General features: G+C 40.6%; 1 protein-coding gene across 1 annotated transcript in view; it reads right to left on the bottom strand.

Annotated features, from left to right (window-relative positions):
- Positions 1-78: 78 nt before the first annotated feature.
- The window catches only part of clybl (citrate lyase beta like), a 60,547-nt gene continuing 40,319 nt past the window's right edge, over positions 79-20,306 (bottom strand). The window contains exons 3-8 of the mRNA XM_038720984.1: positions 14,356-14,544; positions 9,575-9,676; positions 8,081-8,174; positions 7,002-7,169; positions 3,461-3,585; positions 79-2,074 (exon numbers count right to left, since the gene is read on the bottom strand). Of these exons, the coding sequence (XP_038576912.1) occupies positions 1,979-2,074; positions 3,461-3,585; positions 7,002-7,169; positions 8,081-8,174; positions 9,575-9,676; positions 14,356-14,544 (774 nt within the window). The 3' untranslated portion in view covers positions 79-1,978. The remainder of the gene's footprint in view (positions 2,075-3,460; positions 3,586-7,001; positions 7,170-8,080; positions 8,175-9,574; positions 9,677-14,355; positions 14,545-20,306) is intronic.

Genomic DNA, 20,306 nt, shown 5'->3' with positions numbered 1-20,306 from the left:
AACACCTATACACTGGCAGTTTTCTTTAATTTTAACATCTACTGATGGAGACAATACATAAATCAAACAAGAAGGAGAAACCGTTAGGAACAGATCTTTATTTGTATTTTATTGTTTTAACAGGTAAAGGGACACATTTGCCTGCACTTTAACTTAGCATACAAGAACCAAAGTCGATTTTCATTCTGCAACTTTTTCTGCATTCATTTCAGATAGGATTGCAACAAGACTTGGCTGCAACAAATGATAAACTGAAGAAAGTTTAAAAAGTATCTCTAAGTTTGATCCACATAGCCCATTTTAATGACATAATACAAAAGCAAGATACATTATGATTTCAGTGATCACTAGGCTACTCACAAGAAGAAACTTCTCCTTTATATGTTATACCATTTAAGTTGACCGAGTTCAAGAGATATCTTGTCCAACATGTTTTTTAAAGCTCTGCAAAGCCTCACAAAATGGCTCTTCCCAAATCATGTGTGCGGATTTATTTAATGAAAGTCATACATAATAGCAGTTTTGTCCACCAACCTCATGGTATAATAGTAGATTGGGTGAAAACAAACAAACAAGCTGAATGTGAATTCCCGGCAAAAAAAGTGAACCAGCGGTGCGAGAAATATGTGGCCAAATGCCAAAGAGACAGCTTACTGTTTGGGTCTTTGGCTGGGTGCAGGAGTGGTTTCGATCTTTTTGTCTGGCCTGGCACAGACCACAGTCCTGCCCCAGACACAATAGCTCATACAGTATGAGAGAGAGAGGGAGAGAGAGAGATGTGTGGATGAGGTGGGGTATGGTGCCTTTCATTACCATGGTCACCAATGGCACTATTAACCATTCAACTCCCCCCCAATTATCCTCCCATCCACAGTCAGAGAGACAAAGCCTCGGTCCTGGTCTGCTGGAGCAACATGGCCACTAATCTGTCTCACTCTAACATCACACCCACTTCACTGTCTCTGGATGTCAGATGTGCACCAGCTTTTTATTTGTGACAATACAACAAATGACTTTACTGAACTTGTTTGGGAGTTTGGGGGATTTTTTTTAGAAATGTGACAATTTATAACTGTGGATAAGTTAAATCGTTTTTGAAGATGCTGAAAAAAAGGTGAACTTCACCTAGAAACAATATCTGAAAATCTGAGCTAAACTCTGTGTTAAATAAGAGATCAGGTGAAGAATACTGCCGCAGCATGTGCATGTATGCAGTGTTTATTTTTCGTACAGGTCATGGCGTGTCTGACGCCACACGCCTTCTCCATCAAGACCACAGGCTCACAAGCTGCCACAGAGCAAGCTGCGTGTCTTCACTAAGGAGACGGACACAAAAAAGCTAAATCGTGAGCTTACGCACATCCATCTGCGATTTTTTTAAGCGAGCAAGACTTTGATGTTTGTCAGTCAGGCCCTGGGGAGGGGACTGAGGCCTGACTGGAAGACTGGGGCCTAATGAAAAGATCCAAAAATGTGGCTTGTTGTGTTTGTTTACCCTTTTGCCCAGCAGCTTGGACGGTGGAGATAGGAGAGCATTCATCATGACCTAGGAGAGATGGAAGGCATGGGAACGCACACTGGAGAATGGCCTGATGGTGCACGCACTGAAGTGTGCCAAGAAAGTGCCCACAAAGAGCAATAATCCTCGACACTCAGTTTTTAAGATGCAGATATCTGCTGATGCTCCTTGCCACGTGCAGATTTTATATCGCTGAAAAAATCTGAGGTTATATTTAAACATAAACTGGACCTATTCAGCAAAAGTAAAACTTCACCCCAAAAGCCATGACAGTCAAAACATTTGAACAATTTTTAATAAACTTACATTTAAAACAAACCACAATTTACACTATCAGGCAACAGTTCCTAAGATTTTCAAGAGCTATTTTTGTCCTGAAACCTGCAACACGTCCAGTTTCCTTTGACCTTTCCTGTCAGGGTTTAGACGTGTGGTTCCTCACATTTCTCCTCACTAGTGTTATTTCTCTGGCACCACGGCGGAGAGCGTTATGATGTTCTGTGCCTGCTTCACCGAGGGCATGTCAATCATGCTGCCACAGAAGGTGAACGCACCCTGAACAGGTTGACAACAGAAACGAGAGCAGAAAGTAAAACATTAGACCAGATGGACACAGTAAACTTTAAACGATCTCAGATGACCGATGACGTTTACAGATGCAGGAAGTAGATAACTGTATGAAAAACACATCATGCCACTTTATGAGAGCCATCATAATATGTGTTTTATGTGCATGGAGATGTGGCTTAAATTTTTTTTTTCCCGACTTTTAAGGCTGTTTTTAATCTGGAATAATTAATAGTAAACAAAGTAATAAATTACAGCAAACAGGATGTTTCAGAAAATGTAACTCAATAAAGAACATTTGTGAATTATACCTTTATAATTTAAACTAATTTAAAATAAACTTTATTATATCTTTTGGTATAAAATACTACTTTAAAAGATCTCCAAGAAACCTCAAGTCAGAAACATGCAGTCAATAGCTGAAGGTGAGAATTATGAAAAACAAGCACCTGTCGTGTTGCAAGACAAAGGGACTGACCCTGCTTGCTGTTCAAACCCTCACTCAAACACACACACACACACACACACACACACACACACACACACACACACACACACACACACACACACCACGGCAGAGGGATGGGTAGGATATGAATCCCTCGGGCAATGCTTAGTAGGAGCAGCCCTGGCAGGGAGAGAGGTGTGGGCAGATTGTGTATTACCTCAGCAGATAGCCCACAGAGCTCAACACACAGGATCCAACCATGCACTAAATTAGGAACAATAATATTGTACACTTAATTGGCCGAGCCCCCCTCCCCTGTCTCCTATGTTGTCTCTGAGAGTCACCCAGGGGTGTACAGTATGTATTCTCTGGAACTACAGAGGTGTGTGAGAGGGTACACAAAGGATCAGTCAGAGTCTCAGAGCAGACACACAGTCACAGATAATGTGGCATGCTGGAGACATCCATTTCATAGCAGTTTCATATAAAAAAACAAAACACCCTTGGTTTGCCCTAGAAAGAAATTATAAAAAAAAATGTTTTTTGAAATCAGTAAAGCTTTCAACTGATTTTGGAAAAAAAATGTTTGGTTTAAGAAACAGAGTGAGAAAATTACTGGAAATATCCAGTGAACAAACATGATAAGAGCAAGAACATTTAAGGAGCATAAGGAGGAGCAAGAGTAATAGGCATTTGCATACAAAATTGATTTCTAGGTAAATAATAAACCATGTTTCAAGTGAGACATATTTATATAGAACTCCTTTCTAGTATAAAATGTCTGGCTACACTCCTAAATTGTATCAGCAATGAATGTGGTTTGCAACTATAGACCAAAACACTGAACTATGAAAGAGAGATTAAAATAATTTTTTAAAACTGTAAAATAATGTCATTTTACTTTTGGCAGAGGAAGTTAACATTACCTTTCCCTCCTTCTGGTGTTGGTCAAAAGCAGCAATGAGCTCTTTTGCCCACTGGACTCTGTCTTGACTGGGAGAGAACTCTTCCTGCACTGCCTGGATCTGCCCTGGGTGGATAACCTGCTTACCTGCGCACATGCACACGTGCGCACGCACACACACACACACACACACAAAAGAGAGTGAGTGAAATATGCTAATGATAACAGCGGGCTGGATGTGGCTTTAGATAAAATTATATACAAGAGCCATTTGTGCTTTCAAACAATGCTTTTACTTTTCGGCACACAGCTATCAATCAACACAATTATTGCCAATTACCCTATCTGATTATAACAACAATTGTTTTTAAAAAACATTTATGAAAACTGTTGCCCAAACAGCTGTACGGAACTGGAAAAAGATGGAAATGCAGCTGGCACTATTCCTGTGGGAGAGGAAAGCCAACACTGAGAGACAGAAGACTAAATAATGTGTGTTTATGTGTCAGTATGTCCTATGGCACTGAGGAGAGTCAGATGGCTAGCACGGGACCAGAGGATGCTGTGCATCAACACACAGACATACATACATCCTTACTAAACATTATTCTGTTGTTGAACTACTAAATGTGAAGAAAATTCTTGTCTTGTCTATGAATAGATTTTATATTGCTTTACATTTCTATAAATGTTCCATGTCATCTTATATCCAACTGAAACACAAGCCTAACATGGAGTTAAGACTCTGTCTGACACAATCCCACCCCCCAATCTCTCTCAGTTAAATGTGGGCTAACGCCACAGACATAATCCCATGTACATTTGCAGATCAAACTTGTAGTGATAAGTTAAGGTTATGAAACGTCTGGTGAGAACGACGGCTCAGCGGCAGCCAGCAGGAACTCGACACTTTAGGGCTTAGCTCTGTCGCCGACAACAAATCCTTCAAGGTGGCCGAGCGGGCAGGCAGCAAAAAATTTTGCCCAGGAGACATGAGGAGAGGCAAAAGGGGGAGAGAGGAGGAGAGGAGAGGAAAGGGGAGGAGAACCCACTCTCATCATCCTGCTTCGTTCACCCCAGTTAATCTCAGAAAGATACACACAGCAGTTATACAATCAACACAATGTACTTGAAGGCTTGAACAATTACTGATGAGGGAACATAATTCATTAAATTGCAATTTGTGATTAATAGATACCTTTGAGGGAAGTGTGCACACACATTGGAAATGCATGTGTGTCTGTGTGTTTGTGCGAGGCAGAGGGACTGTAGCACATTTTCTGTTGGACAAACAACCTGAGGTCTCTCCAGGGCCATGCTGGAGATGTGTATGAGTGTGTGTGTGTGTGTGTGTGTATGCATGCAATCTTTTATGTGTTTGTGTGTGTGCCTGTGCATTACTTTTTTCTGTAGTATTTTGGTTCTCCTACCTTTCCTTTTGAATATTGTGAATAGATGAAAACACCTGCGCGCGCGCGCGTGTGTGTGTGTGTGTGTGTGTGTGTGGTATATGCATGTATGTTGCGTTCTATAAGGAGCGAGGCATAAGGAGTTTGTGTCACCTCTTCTGCCACCTTCTTTCCACACTGAAATTGGCAGGCTTAAATATACTTCAAGAGGGTGTATCTTTGTGTGTGTGTGTGCACATGTGTGTCTGCGTAGTACAGTGGAATGACAGAGCGAAGAAACAGACAGGGTGACTAAGGTGCCCTCAGTTACAACCCATTGGTTCTCCTAAAATGCATCATTCATGCCCTCCAGCCAATCCCGGCCTGCCATGTGGTGCTAGCATCTAATTGGAGGATTGCTATTTAGCAAAGTGCTCTCAGGCGAATGATGGACAGGCACCTGGGGACGGAAGTGAAATGTGGTCCCTGAAAGCAGAGAATTTGCTGGAAACGTTTTCTATTTCTGGGAGGCAAAGATCTTTAGAAGGATCATCGAGTCTTAGCAGCAACATGTAGTTTACGGCACATAAAACAAGGTGCTTAAAAAGTGAAGATGCTGCACAATTAAATCTCGCAAATGAATGACCTCCCCACCCAACAGATTAGATATATGTCAAGGTTTTGCAGAATGTTGCCTTCACACTGTCCTGTTTTCCATTAAGAAGCACCGGTTATTTGTGTTTCACCAGTGTGTTCTGTGCTCAGTGCTAATGGGTGCTGTATGCGGCTTAGGTACTGCCAAGGTCAATTACTGCACAGGTAGAGGCTTTTGGCTGCACCGTATTATTGCTTAAGCACACTCGGGCCAGTAATAGCCACTAACTAAGATTATACGGAGTGCCCATGGCTTGTAAGCCACTAATCCAGTGCTTTGAATGGTTCTGTTCCTTATCAAATCTAACAATTTATTCATCAACCGGCTGCTTCCACCACTATCTTTTACATATTTCTTTTTTCTCCTACTGTTTAGACCTTAAGCTTTCTTTTATAAAATTCTATTTGCTAAAAAAGATTAGTTGAAAATCACTCTGATGTGCAAACAATTAAAAACAGATTATATTTGTAATATATGCATAGATTTGAGGGACCCTTGCGCTAAACATAATAGGTAACCTGCAAAAAGACAAAAGTTAAATTGTTCAGTAAAAAGGTCTAATTCATCTAAACAGAAAAGAAATGTGCACTTGGCTATAGCTATAAACATACCCCCTTCCCAAACACATACACTCAAAAAGTGAAAACTGACTAATTGCTGACATTGCTCTGTTCTATTCACCAATCTCACAATCAAACTAATCTAAACATCACTACATAGGAAATAAAACATTATATTATGAGATTCAGTTGCGCCCCCCCCCAGTTTATGTGGACCACCACAGTAAATATATTTGGTGCAGCGAAGGAAGAATGACTGGAATATCCACTTTGGAACAGGCTGTCCTGCCTTCTGTGATATGTTACATGCAGTGTGCGGGGCACACACACATTCTGAGAGCGTTGCCTGGTTACAGACACACACAGAGTGCTGTTAAAGTAGACGTTACCACTCTTTGCTAATAACGCCCTTTAATCATACTTGCACATACATGCACACTTGCATACACACACACACACACACACACACACACACACACACACACACACACACACACACAAAGCCATTGAAGGTTAGCACATCAAAAATGTCAGAAAAGCATTTAAGGACGGCAGCGTTGTTCACAATTCACTTCAGCAGAACCTAAAGTGCAAAAAATAAAAAAATAAGCAGGCAACTCTAACAAATGGTCATTTTGAGATGGTGTTCATTACAATGAACAATACAAGTACAACTAACTCATATATCTTATTCTCACAACGCAGCAAGAGCAAGACAGAGTAACAGTGGGAAGGAGGAGTGAAAAGTGAAATGCTGCTTGCAACAGGAATTTGAGGGAAGTCTGATACTGTGCCACAGGTATGAGCGAAGAATGTATAGGATGAAAATAAAGAACAACCACTGAACTGCAGAAATCAGACGTATCTGGGGTGGACTGACATGATGAGGTCACGTCACTTGACGTGACCTTTGTTAATGAGACAGGGGTAAATTAAAGGTCCAGATAGCAGGAACTTCACCTGTGAAGCCCATGAGAGCTCCCTCTCTGGCCTGTCGCCTCAGCCCCTTCACATCTTTGTAGTCAATGTAGACCAGGTCGATGGCCTGCAGCCCAAACGCTTTGGTGGTCACAACCACCTTCTGCCTCGCGTAAAGTAGCTCCATGGCGTCTTTAGTTCGTGTGGCACCTAGAGAACAAAATATAGGGGTACAGATACATGTAGGTCAAACGTCAGTTAAGATCTCAGAGAGAGGCAGGTGGATAAGCAAGTAAATCAGATGGGCAGAGGAGGTGGGATGGTGAAGGTGAGTGACAGCGACAGGAGCCAGGACAGCAGTTACACTGATATACAGTATGTCAATATCTTGATCTACTTTAGTGAGTTAGTGTTTCATATCTAATTACACGGTTAAATGTGAATTTCCCTTCACGGCAGACTAGCAAACCTTCCTAAACATGAGTTAAAATCTTTTGCTCTAGATTTTGCTCAAACATCCAGTTTACTGTATGTCATAATAAAAATGAAATACCTTTCTTTAAGTGGCTGCATGGTGTACGTTAATTCATGTTAGGACACATTAAAAAGAGAATGGATCAGCAGTTCAACCACTGTTCCTTGAGTTTCATTACCTGTTAAGTTTCTCTTTCAAAACAGACCTAACCATGGATTCAACTGACGCCAAACGCAGGCAGAAGAAAATGTTTGGTGAATAAAGCATGGCGTATTGGAGAAGAGCTGTGCGACGTGTTTTAATTTTGATGTACTTGTGGTAAGTGGCCATAGGCTACCTGTAATCTTACACTCTGAGGTGTCCTGATACAGAAGATAATGGACTATGTAGAGGAAATGGGTCTTCACTTCCATGTCATTCATTATTTGTGAATATCGGGACAGCTCATTTTGTACTCACACATCCACATAAGGGAAGTGGCCTGTCAGACATGCTTTTACAGACAGGCAATTAAACTTTTGGATTTTTACAATGCAGTATAACCTGACGTTCTCTCTCCACCACAAATTCAGAAAAAGAAAAAGTGAATAGCACATTTGTGTGGCCAACAAAGAGTCAGAATGTAAGCAGAAGGTGTGATGGCTACCTATGCTGGCACAGAAGTCATCAGAGCCAAACACCACGCCATCATGGAGGAGACCAGCCTTGGGAGCAAGTCGACGGATTTCCTCACACACTGCCTGGAAAGAATATATGATTATAACACAGGCTGACTAAAGTGACATGAGATGGAAGGAGGATAAATGTTGGACACAAATTCTACTCAGTAAATCTAAATATACACCAACATCCCAACGGTAGTTTAAATAATCTAGATTTCTGGGTTTCTTTTGCAGTAAAAAGCATTCAAAACAGTTTTCATCAGAATAAATATTCTCTAAAGAATATACTAGTCAACACATTGTGAAAATACTAACTTTAATTCCAGCTTCTTTTCCATAAAGACTGATATTTGTGCACTAGCCACCTGTAGGTGCACATATTGTACATACTGTACATAAATGCAAATGATTGCAGCAAGGAGTAGTAGAGATGCCTCTTCACTCAACCCAAGACACTTAGCTAAGTAGTGCTGGATATCAAACCTCTTACTTTTTGAGTATTCTAAACTGCCACTGGATGAATAGTCGGATTTAGACTTCTCCTTTATTTTTTATATTTACCTTTATATTTCTCCTGATATAAAAATTTTTGCTTGGGTTAGTTCTTGTATAGCTACTTTGTATTAAGACAACATTAATCGTTGATGCACGGAGAAGTTTGTTTATTGTGTTAAATGAAAACAAAAAGATTTAGCAAGAATCTTTGTTTATGTTTTTAAAAGAGATGCATGACACATGTCATTGCTAAGATAGGACTATTGGCAACAATTATTGTCGAATCAGGTAAGTGCAATAAAACATTTTTAAAACAATCTGGGATGTGATTGTCTGTGGTGAAGAGCGTGAAATAATAAGAACACATCTCCTGCTTTTGTTGGCCTTCAAATTAATTTCACCACTAGCTGTGCCACAGCATTTCTTTTTTTTGCGCTTGTAACCCGGGGTTCAATCTGGGCAAAGATTCAGGGTGTTCTCAAGAAAGCACACAGAGGCACCCCCTGCCAACAAGACACACACATACACATTAACAACCACAAACAGTCACAGAATTAGAATGGAGAGCTAAAAGACAAATAAAAAGAAAGGACAGCTTGTCTCTCCCCAAATGCCCAAAAGCATGTCCTTTTCTCCATGTAGCTGAAGGTCGTGCTGTACTATAACAGGAACTGCTTGCCAAAATATCATTAAGAACTTTTCCACTATGATGATATTAAAACAATTCTAATTAAAAATGTCAGCGTGTCTGGGGAGGGATAGAGAGAGACGCACGCAGACAGAAAGAGAAAGGAAACCAAAAAAAAAAAAAATAAGGCTCTAAAGGCTCATTTTGAGAATCTGTCTGAAAGCTTTGAATCCCTTTCATTTTGGACACGTGGAGTGCCCCGCTCACTGACGCAGTCTTTAATCTAAAGTGAACAATGGACAAACAGCTAAATGTCTTACGCATGCAGTTTTTGGGGGGGTTGTTTGTAATTTACCTTAAAATTGAGCAGGCCCACAGCGGTTTCCACAAAGGTGACTAGGCGAATGGGTTCTGTCAGTGGCTGTCCTTTCAAGTTGTGCTGAAACCTGTCAACAAACTAAACACACAGGGATTCTCATGCACCACTCATTAACAAGATCTACTGTTTCTGTAAATAAAAAACAATGAGCCTCCAAACAGACAAATTCATTTGTTCTCACTACTTTGTACAATCACATTCATTAGATGTTGGAGCAGATATATTCTCTGCAGTATTTGCTGTTTAAAAAAATGCTTTTCAGACTTATTTTCAGGTTGAATCTATTTGTGATATTGTTTATAATATGCACAGATCTTCAAGGAAACATTATGTTTTGGTGGACTGAATATCTGTTGCGGTAAAGTGCAGCTGCCACACTCAGTGGACTTTATATTATATGCATTATTAGTTAAATGAATGACAAAAACAGGAAACTCATACTGAGATACAAAAATATTGTTTCAGAGTGAATTTAAAACTGGTAGGAAAAAAAATGTTCAGCAGTAAAAATACATACAGTGTAAGTGATATGACATATCTTTCAAAAATCCACTATGGGGGTAAAACAGAGAAGAGAAAAAATAAATCTTAACATACAAAAACTCACTTTTGATATGAATCTTGACACCTTTATTACCTGCACTGTTCCCATCTCAGTCCTTATTCAGAAACACGTCTGTGAGGGTTCAAATAACAGAGAGCGAGCACAGGAGAGCAGCAACAAAAGCGGGTGAAATGAAATATTTTACATTATCACCAGGGTTCCCCCTTCGTCTGAAGTCTTCTGCTCTACCTTCTTTCATAGGCTCTGCACAACTACAGCATATGCTCCCCTGAGAGTGTGTGCACATGTAAATGTGCACATGCACACACAAGCACATGCATACACATGGCAAACCAAAGAAGAAACAAAATACAGAAAAAGGGGAGAAGAAACAAGATTTGGGATGTCTTTGAGTGTGTTTTACTCCTACATTATTCTGTTTTGCATCCCCCTCCATGGCAGGGAACAGGGAGACTGGAACAACAATCAAGAGTGTGATGTGACACTTTGCTGAGGCCTTTATTCTGCACGACTCCTGCTACTATGCAAGCTCACCTAAGTAGGGCTTTAAAACCAAGTTTAATTCTTTGAAGACCAAAGCTTTTCAATTTTTTTCCAACAGACCAGTTCACAGCTAGCCCTGGACTGCCAGTGGGGTAGCCCAAATTCCAAAATCTATCATCTGGAAACACACAAAAGCCCCCTCCGTCAGATATTTCCTTTCAAAGCCAGTCCAAAAAAAAAAAATAATAATAATAGGGAGAGGGCGCAATAGCTCAGAGTAGAAATGTCTAACTCCATGTCCCCCCTTCCTCTCCTTTTTCTCGCTCCCTCTTTGACACACCAGGAAAAAGACAGATATAAATAACCTTAGGTACAGCACTGCTATTTTTCTAAATGAAGAGCAAAATAACCCCTGTGCTCGCACTCACCACTCTTGTTCTCAAAACTGAAAGAGTGGGCCTCCATTGAAGGATTTGAAAAAATAGGGGCAATTTTAATCATCTCTCCATTCAATCTCAGTTGGATAAATCATATCTGAGAGATTTGCATAAATACAAACCATCAAAGACTTTTCATCTTCAAAGAGGTTTTCAAGACCCAATAGGCTTTGTACTGTAATCATCTGAGGTCACAACCCTGTGGGAGCAAGGCTGCTATGGCAACATAAAAACTAACGCTGGGGGCTTAGCATAATATCCCCCCTCCTTCGCAAACACAGGAAGGGGGGCGGGGGGTCCGAGAGGGAGTGTGAAAAGAGGGTGTAGATAAACCTATTTCTGTGACAGAGGAAACTAGATAGACATGGCCAGTTGTGGGGAAACCTAGCTGATATAACACACAGAGATTACCACCATGACACTGTGCCAGGCAAACCCTAACAAGGCTGTGACGAGCCATGCGGGCTGTTTGGATTTTGATGGAGGAAAACAAATGACAGCTCAATGCGGCACCACTGGATAAAGAGCCTCCTAGCCTCTCTGATTACATGTTTCTGTCCTTCTGCTGTATTCTCCTCTTCAGCTATTATACACTTTAAGGGCCTGACAAAACGTAATGTAGTGCTTGCTCATTGTTCCTCTGGCACATGCAGCAACCATTAGCTGTCAATGGCTCTCAAAACTACGGTCCTTTAAGATGTTATTCACTATCGAAAAAAAAGAAAAGAAAAAAGAAGAAATAACACCTCTTCTTGCCATTCAAAGCCACGCTACAAACAAGCCCTCTGACAATTTCGCCACCCAATCATGAAAAGAGAAGGAGGGAGAGATGGAGCTAGAGAAAGGAGGCTATAGTGGGACAAGTTTCAATTAATTTTCTTCAAAAGGGGGCCAGATTAAATGTTTCCGGCCTGCTGAAGTGTTCATTTCACAGAGGGGAAGCGGAGAAAGGGAATAAGGGGAGGGAACAGGAGGAGGAGTAGAGGAGGAGGAGCGGGACAGGGTGCGATTCTTTCGGTCCCAGTGCACACCAAATAATGTGGTGGGCAAAGAATGCACACGGCTCCGAATCTGTGTGAGAATTGTCCTCAGACAAAGGAGGGAGTTACGCCTGTTATAGCCCAATAAGGCCTGTCAGTCACACAAGGGCTAGGGGAGAGGAGGAAGGCAGAGCTAAAGATTTCTACACAAAGGGAAACAAGCAAGTCCATCTTTTAGCAACAAATCAGTCTGGAGGTTCCTGTGCTAATATAAATAAAAAAGGGAGAAAAATAAATAGGTGAGGGATTTACGGTGCTGCCTTACAAGAGTGGAGAAAATCTGACACAACACAGTCATATGAATGCACACACAGAAAATCATGTGCTGAGGAAGGCAGAAAAAGTTGGAGGGACAAAGATGAGACTAGGTGAGTATTCATGGCTGAAACAAGAGCTGCAGACTTGACTCTGTTTCAGGAGCAGACATGCACCTGTTTATGCAAAAACACTCTGTATGTATGTGCAATGTACAAACTCATTTACAGTGCGCTTAAAAATGTTATTTTGCACCAAGGCTTTAGTATAAGAAGAACAAAATAAACAAGACAGCTATTATCCACAATTTAGACTTAACATGCTGACTATGATTTTCAGCATAATAATAATGTAATATTCAGAACAGAATTTACTTTTTTTAAAGTGAGGAAAAGTAGCAAAGGGAGAGAATTAGTGAACACCTGTCAGCAATTATACTTGGAAGAAAGAAAGGGCAGCAGGAAATAGATGTGTTCTAATTAAAACCACTAGTTAAAAACTTCCTGCTCCTGCCCCAAGACCATGTATGACAATATATATACGTGTGTGTGTGTGTGTGTGTGTGTGTGTGTGTGTGTGTGTGTGTGTGTGCGTGTGTGTACACTGAGGGAAAAGCCCAACTAGACACCCTTGTTTCCCTAACCTATCTCTCTCAATTTCTCCTCTTGCTTCATCACCAAATACAGTCGGAATGTTTGTAGTTTCACACAATAACAAAAGCCTTATTTAAAAAAGTAAATTGACTACATGAAGAAAATGCTTAGTTAAACTGCTTGCCCATGTCAAAGTGTGTGTAAAAAGAGAGAAAAAGAAAAACAAACATAGCCCAAGCTGTGATAGACTTTAAAGCAAATTTGAACTGTATACAGACACAAACAGTGAAAGAGGCAGAAAGTAACTTGGTTGCTCCTGGTTAAGTGAACCATATGGAGCTGATCAGAAAGGCCTGCATTAATGATGTCACTGTCTCCTGACCTTTCAGGCCCTGAGATCAGTACAGCGCCCCTTTATAGAAAGCCAGAGGGATTGCCAAGCCTAGACAAATGCCTCTTAAGTAGGGCACAGACGCAGTTAGTATGGACAAATTACAAGTCATTTATATGAACAAATATTGGGAACAATATTAGTGGGCAATTATTTAAAACATGTTTGTTTAAGAATGATTTAATCTGTATAATGATCAATAACTAATGTAGGATTGTAATAAGCTTGTAATATCTGAAGTCAAATCTAGTCTATCAGTTTGTGATACATCTATGAAGACTTTTAGTCAGAGGTAACAGGAGATCTTCAAGTACCAAGTGGAACTGCCCAACTTACTTTTAACTTTATACTTCTACATATCAGTTTCTGATCTTTCTTATACACATGAACCTCAGAAACTGAGAAGATGGTCTTATGACTTTGCAAAATGTGTAGACAGTTAAAATACATTTTAAATATAAAGAATATTCAAAGGTGTGCATGAATAAGGGGACATCTGGCTAAGTACGTTTTTCATTAAATTAATCCTTAGCCACAACATGACACTGTCCAAGGCAGTGGCCAGTAAGTTCAGCAGTGGCAGAAGGCACCATTGTGTTGTTACAGAAAGCTATCAGGCTTCTGAAGCTAATGCGAAGAAATGTCATCCGTTTCTTGAGCAGCAGCCAAGAAAAACACTCTCTGTCCCTGAGTCCTGCCACAGGGATCGATTCCACTTTTACTGGGAAATGGAAAAGTTTGTTATGATTGCTTTGAAGATTCCTGTGGTTTCCTCTTACTTCATGACTTTGTATAAAAGCAATACTGTGTTTTTTAAAAAGGCACCTAGAGGTGAAAGAGAGTCATGGGTATTTTTAGTCTTGTTTAATTGTTGCATTTATTGCAACTTTGTGTTTTGTTTTATTCGGGAAGTGGTTACACTGTTACTCCATTCAGCCCTTGCTGAAAAAACTACAGGAATCTTTCAAAGGTGGGCCAATATTTGTAACTTACCCATTGCACCTCCTGCGTGTCCTCCACTTTGGGCAACATGATGGCAGGAGGGAGAACCTCAGCCTGCAAGATGACCTCCAGGTCAGCCTCAGCTAAGCCACTGGACACTGAATTCACCCTGACACACTTCTCTGTGCGGCCCAGGTCCAGTTCCGCCAAGATCCTAGGAATGGTCTCCCTGGCCTCTGTCTGCAGCACAAGAGCATAAAACACAGTCAGAAACCATTATTACTTCATGTAATGTATTTGGTCAGACTGAACTTCATTAATAAAGAGTTTCAAGATTGGAAACAGAATATTTTAAAAGCAAGCATAGTTACTGTGAGAGATGACTACCCAAGAATATACAATCAAAATGCTAGACATAGCAAATAACTGCTTAAGAAAGGCAGAAAACTGTTGATTTGTTCTAGATTCAGTCAACATTTACAAAAAAATGCATAGATAAAAATCAATTCCATTCACCAGAAAAAAAAAAAAAAACATTCGATAAATTGCACATAAATTGCAAGACAAGTCAAATTTCCTTCAAGGAAATGATGCTCAAAATAGATAAATTATACTGACCATTAAGCATGATCATAAAAGCAAATATTGCATTACAGACACTAATGATGTGTCATCAAAGTGGGCTACTGATAAAGCATTGGCTATTAATAAAGTCTTATTCCATTAGTCTGGAATAAATAATATCAACATGTACATAGAGATAAAAAAAAATGATAATAACACAGCACATGTGCACTCTCCCTTGACTGCAGTTCATCTATATACAGTATGCCACAAATCAACAAAAGAGAGGCTGCACACTCAACTTTATTCTTTCAATGCAGGCATTGTATGAGCTGAGCAGGAAGAGAGATGAGGAGGATGGAAAAATCAAAGAGAAGCCTACAGTCCCAACTTCTATCAGTAACACAGTAGCACACTCCACTATTCAAACCAGATGCTGGGCTTCGGGAATGGAGAGAACAAGAGATTGAATGGGGAGAGAAGTCGCTCTAGTGAGAGAAGAGAGGCTCTCTGGGAGAAATGTGGTCTGAGTTAAGCAGCATGAGGAAACGGTAGCTTAGGAGTTGTCAGGTTAGATCAGAGGCTGGAGCCTTTGAGTACTTGTGTGGGTGTTGCGGAGATTCTCAGATTTTTGCCCTCAGTTTCCACTTATCATACTGAACAATCACCTCAAAAGGAAGGTTCTCTCACAACTTGTGTGTACCAGAAAGGTTTTGGAGCTTATTCTTGAAAGTAAATGTGGATAATTGTAATCCAGCACCTGTGGATGGTCGCAAAAGTGACATGCCATGCAATGAAACTTCATACTTGATGGGAATTTGATGATGCACATGCTTTGGATTTACTACAAAATACATCTGAGTGGAATATCTAACAGGCCGTTCATTAGCAGACAGATCGCTGAAGTAATGTGGGTGTGTGCATGAAAGAGAAACTGTAGACAGATATAACACGGAGAGCCCATACATCACAATCTCTTGTAAAAACTGAAGTGGACTAGAGTCAGCCTAGGTATGAGAGCTTATGGGGAACCCTCAAGGGTCACGGAACAGCTTCTGAGACAAAACAGCCCTCGCTCTGATCTCCTGGAATGCAGAACTGTACTTGATATTATGAACACCCCTCCAGTATCAATAAAATATGGTATCAAAGTACATATCAAAGATTTGCTCGGATTTAATAGGGGTCATGCGCAGGTGGGACTGCCGTGTGTCATCTATGTCTCCCTTTTGCCTCATTGAATGAGACAAGAGGGATTGTCACACCATATGATGAGTGCACTGTGATCTTTGACTCCTACTCAAGTTTTGCTGTAACCTCTCTGTTACTCTCTCTTACGGTCACCCTCATAAGCCAAGATAGACCCATAACTGTATCGTGGTAACTTAAAACGGATGGAGCGATTTACGCAGCCATAATTCACCATTCATAAACCTGCTACTTGGTGGATAAAATTCTGTCTGTCCCTCCCCAGTTCATGGTGACTGGAGAAAATTGATCTGTGAGAACCGCTGGCTGCCTCATATGCCAGGATTCACACTGATCCCTGACCAAACTAAATAAACAGTGATACAGAAATGATCAAAAAGCATGGTTTATAACATTCACAGATCAAATACACTGGAAAGGGCCAAGTCTCCAACTTGATATACTAGCAGCCCGCATGAATAAAATTATTTTAATGTAACCAGAGCACTCTCATTGCAAGGACTGTCTCCTGCACTTTTCTCCTTTTGAGACGGTATTTCTGAAACCATGACGCAAGGAATGGCTAAGGAGATGGCCAGGTCACTGTACACTACTCTTTCTTTTATCTCTCTTTCTCTCTAAAGCGAGAGAGAGATTATTTTGCCAGACACCTTGACCCCTATGGGCTCCGCTACTCCGAGCTTGAATAAAGCCCTTTGAAAAGGAGATATTTTACATTAATGGACAGCCATCCAACAAGTTGCTTCAAAGCTCCCTCCCCAATCACCTGGTGTCCCATGGAGAGCTAGCCCCAACGTCAGCTCCAACTCCTCTTTGATTCCCTCCATCATCCTCATCATTAGAAGCTGACACACAGGCAGGCAGGCGGGCGAGCTGTCGGCCAGGCAGGCGGGGCCGTCGAACGCATAGATGCACACAAGAAGCTTTTTAAGTGCAGAGAGGCTGACCTTCCAGAGAGCGAGGTCAGCTCCTTAACACACAGCCTGAGCCTTGACGCTCAGGATCCTACAGAGAGCTGTGTATACATGACACAGCATGGCTACTACCTTGTAGACACCACATCAGACTGGAGCGTCCAAACCGATGTGTGTACAGTCCACAGCGGGGACACCTTCCTCTCTAGCATCAGATCATAGATGCCCAGCCCTGCCGTCATGCAGCTTGAAACACGTAACGTCAACCAACGCCTCTGGACAGACTCTGGGTGTAGACTCACACTCTGAGCCCATTCATTCAATTTGAATTTAAATGCAGTGGTAGTTACAGTATGGAAATAGGGACAAATAACATGTTATGCATGACATGAAAGGTGTATGAGAAACGGCAGTAGGTTCTAGTAAAATAACAATTGTAGGTACAGTATCAATAGCCTGATAAACAGCAAAATACATAAGACAAATGGCATAAACTAGGATCATTTACAACATTAACATTATCAAAAAATGGCTGTGCACATACATTCTCATAAACAACTTGTATATCGCAGCCTTTATCACTGACATAGTGCCTTCAAACAGCAGAGTGCTGTGTTTTTATTCTGAAGGTCTCTATATATATAGTTTTATGTGAAAAGAGTGGGAAATCACGAGTCACAATGAGTTGTTTTTCCATTTTTATTTTATTTTTTTACCTTTTGAGAGCTGGCGTTTTGCATCCTGCTGTGCAACTCACGATGCCATTTAAAATGAGCTGTAGAGTATCGCAGGTGAAGGCTGCCTGCCTGAAGTGTGACTGTATACGCATTTGTTCGCCTGTCTTTGTCAAGTTTGTGTGTGTGTGTGTGTGTGTGTGTGTGTGTGTGTGTGTGTGTGTGTGTGTGTGTGTGTGTGTGTGTGTGTGTGTGTGTGTGTGTGTCGTGTGTGTGTAGATTTCAAGTCATTGTGGATGGGTTTTGACAAGTGACACGCTGCACTCCAGAAAGCTGGAGTGAGATGACTGACTAATTCAGGCTACACTGTTAACTGAGATGTAGCAGAAGGAGATTCAGGCCTTCACTCAGCCGGTTGGAGGCACACTGTGTTATCCGTTATCCTGTCAGGGCAGACAACGAGACATAACTAACAGGACAGAGGAGGAGGAATTTGAAAATCATGAAACCTGCTTGTCATTGTTGGTCAAAACTGACAGCCTGAGGTGGAAAAATAGCTAGTTATTACATAGTATTTATTCACTTTAATTAGCCATGAAAAGATCTCATTACAGCTCTTGGTTACAGTTCATTAAAAGCTGCACTGCACTGTTTTTGAGGAAATTAATTCCCAAGGCTACATATCCATTTTGTAGGAGAAATGGAGAAGGTACGGCTCATTATTTAGTGTCTTTACAACATATATTATCTATTCTCCACATAATTACAATTAAAAGAGTTTTCTTCATTAGTGATTATGCATTACGAACTGTTTCCTAACAATTCATGTCTCATTTGCAACTCCCAGTACAGCAGTACAATTTACTGTTTGTCCTGACTACTCACAATAACTAACATAGTACTAATTACGCTTAACTTGTCTCTCTATTACCGCTTATTTAAATTAATGATTGATATTAAGGCTGTGATTATTATTAAAAGGTATGTAGCAAGCAATTTACATTTGGCTTTATTTTTGAGCTTTGAAGCTTGTATGAGCTGAATCCAATCCTAAATCTAGACAGAACATTAATGGTTTCACTGTAAACAAAATAAAGTTTAGCATGCAGTCATCTTAAGCAGGACTGGGTGAAAATGCAACTCGTGGCCTGTGAGTCCATGCCAGAGGCTGACTGAGTATGTGCATCAGGGTGAAGGAAACAACCAATTGGGAAATAAATACTAAGCAAGAAATATAAAAATACAGCATGACCTATAGCTGAGGTGAAGCTGCAGCATATAATGCGCAAGGTCAAATTTGTTTTTTGTGAATTCTGTGTTTTATAGATCATTTCACCACAGCACAACATTACAAATATGTCCCTGTTCAGGTCTAGTCATGCTTCAGGTTTTCAACATGATAACTTAAGGTTTCTGTGCTAAAGCAGGACTCTGATGTAGGCTAAGTATAGCTACTGAACAGGTGCTCTCTGCTATTATGAGTCAGCACATCCTCTCATAATAGGGTCAATAAATATGATAATCTTACCTCCCCATTTATCTTAAAGCTGCATATTAAGGTATGCTACAGACCATCTGTGGTTAAATTAAACTGGCACTGAAAACAATCGCAGGGATTATCTGGTAAACAATTTGCAATATAACAAACAATATAACAATGTCACCACAAAATGATTCCACTGATGGTCAATTAAGGTATTATTGCTCAGCCCTACCATATGAGGGTGTCTGCTGCATAATAAAGGAACCACATTTTTTTTTTTAAAACAAACAAATTAGTGTAATGTAAAAAAACAAAAAAAACAAAACAATGAAGAATGCAAAGACGTTGTCATGACCATAGTGCAAATTCAACTGAAGCTGTACAATGTGGGGGGAAAAGAAGTCTTAGCAGATATTTGTGAGGATGGATTTTTTTCTCAACTTGGTGTCATAAGCAGTTAATTTGACCAAGGTGCTAAGTTGAAGAAGGTGTAAAAACACAACAAGTAAACTGCAAACATGTGCCGTGAGGCCACATGTGAAAAGTGCAGCTAATTGCATGATGGCAACAAATGGCCAATGACAGCACAATGGGATGATGGAGAACCAAGCGACATTTTGACAAAAAAAAAAATAATAATAATTATCCTAGACTTAGGCTTATTAAACTGAAGTTCTGCCCTGGACTAATGTATTAACCTAGAGTGTATCTTACTTTTTTAGCAACAGTAGTAAGAGATGATTTGAAAATGGTTTCAAATGGCTAGCCGAGGACTTTACTTTAATAATCCCTGCCATTTAGAAAATTTTAATTTTCTTGCAAAATAAGAGGTATATTATATTTTCCTCACTCATGCGCCAACATCTGCTAATTCCTTTCCACCTCCTCCCATTCTTTCATGTTTTCCTCTCCTCGTCGCCTTCTCCATCATCACTCCTCCTACTGGGGTTACACTCCAAGTGTTGCATTGCGCAGCCCATGTAGCACAGAGTAGTGCGGGATGCGGCTCTGCCAGTGAAAACACAAGAGTGTAACAGGATAATGAGAGGAGGGAGAGAGGGCCTCTCTGTTCTCTATGTCTCAGCATTTTCCAATCCCTTGCTCGGCCTCAATCCTCGCCTTTAACCCACGGATTCAGGAGGTGCTGCATGAAGACCT

This window comes from Micropterus salmoides, unplaced genomic scaffold, assembly GCF_014851395.1.
Source record: "Micropterus salmoides isolate LMB-PRFRI ecotype aquatic unplaced genomic scaffold, ASM1485139v1 Ms_hic_scaffold_15, whole genome shotgun sequence".
Lineage (NCBI taxonomy): Eukaryota > Metazoa > Chordata > Actinopteri > Centrarchiformes > Centrarchidae > Micropterus > Micropterus salmoides.
This window is presented reverse-complemented; position numbering and strand designations above follow the sequence as displayed.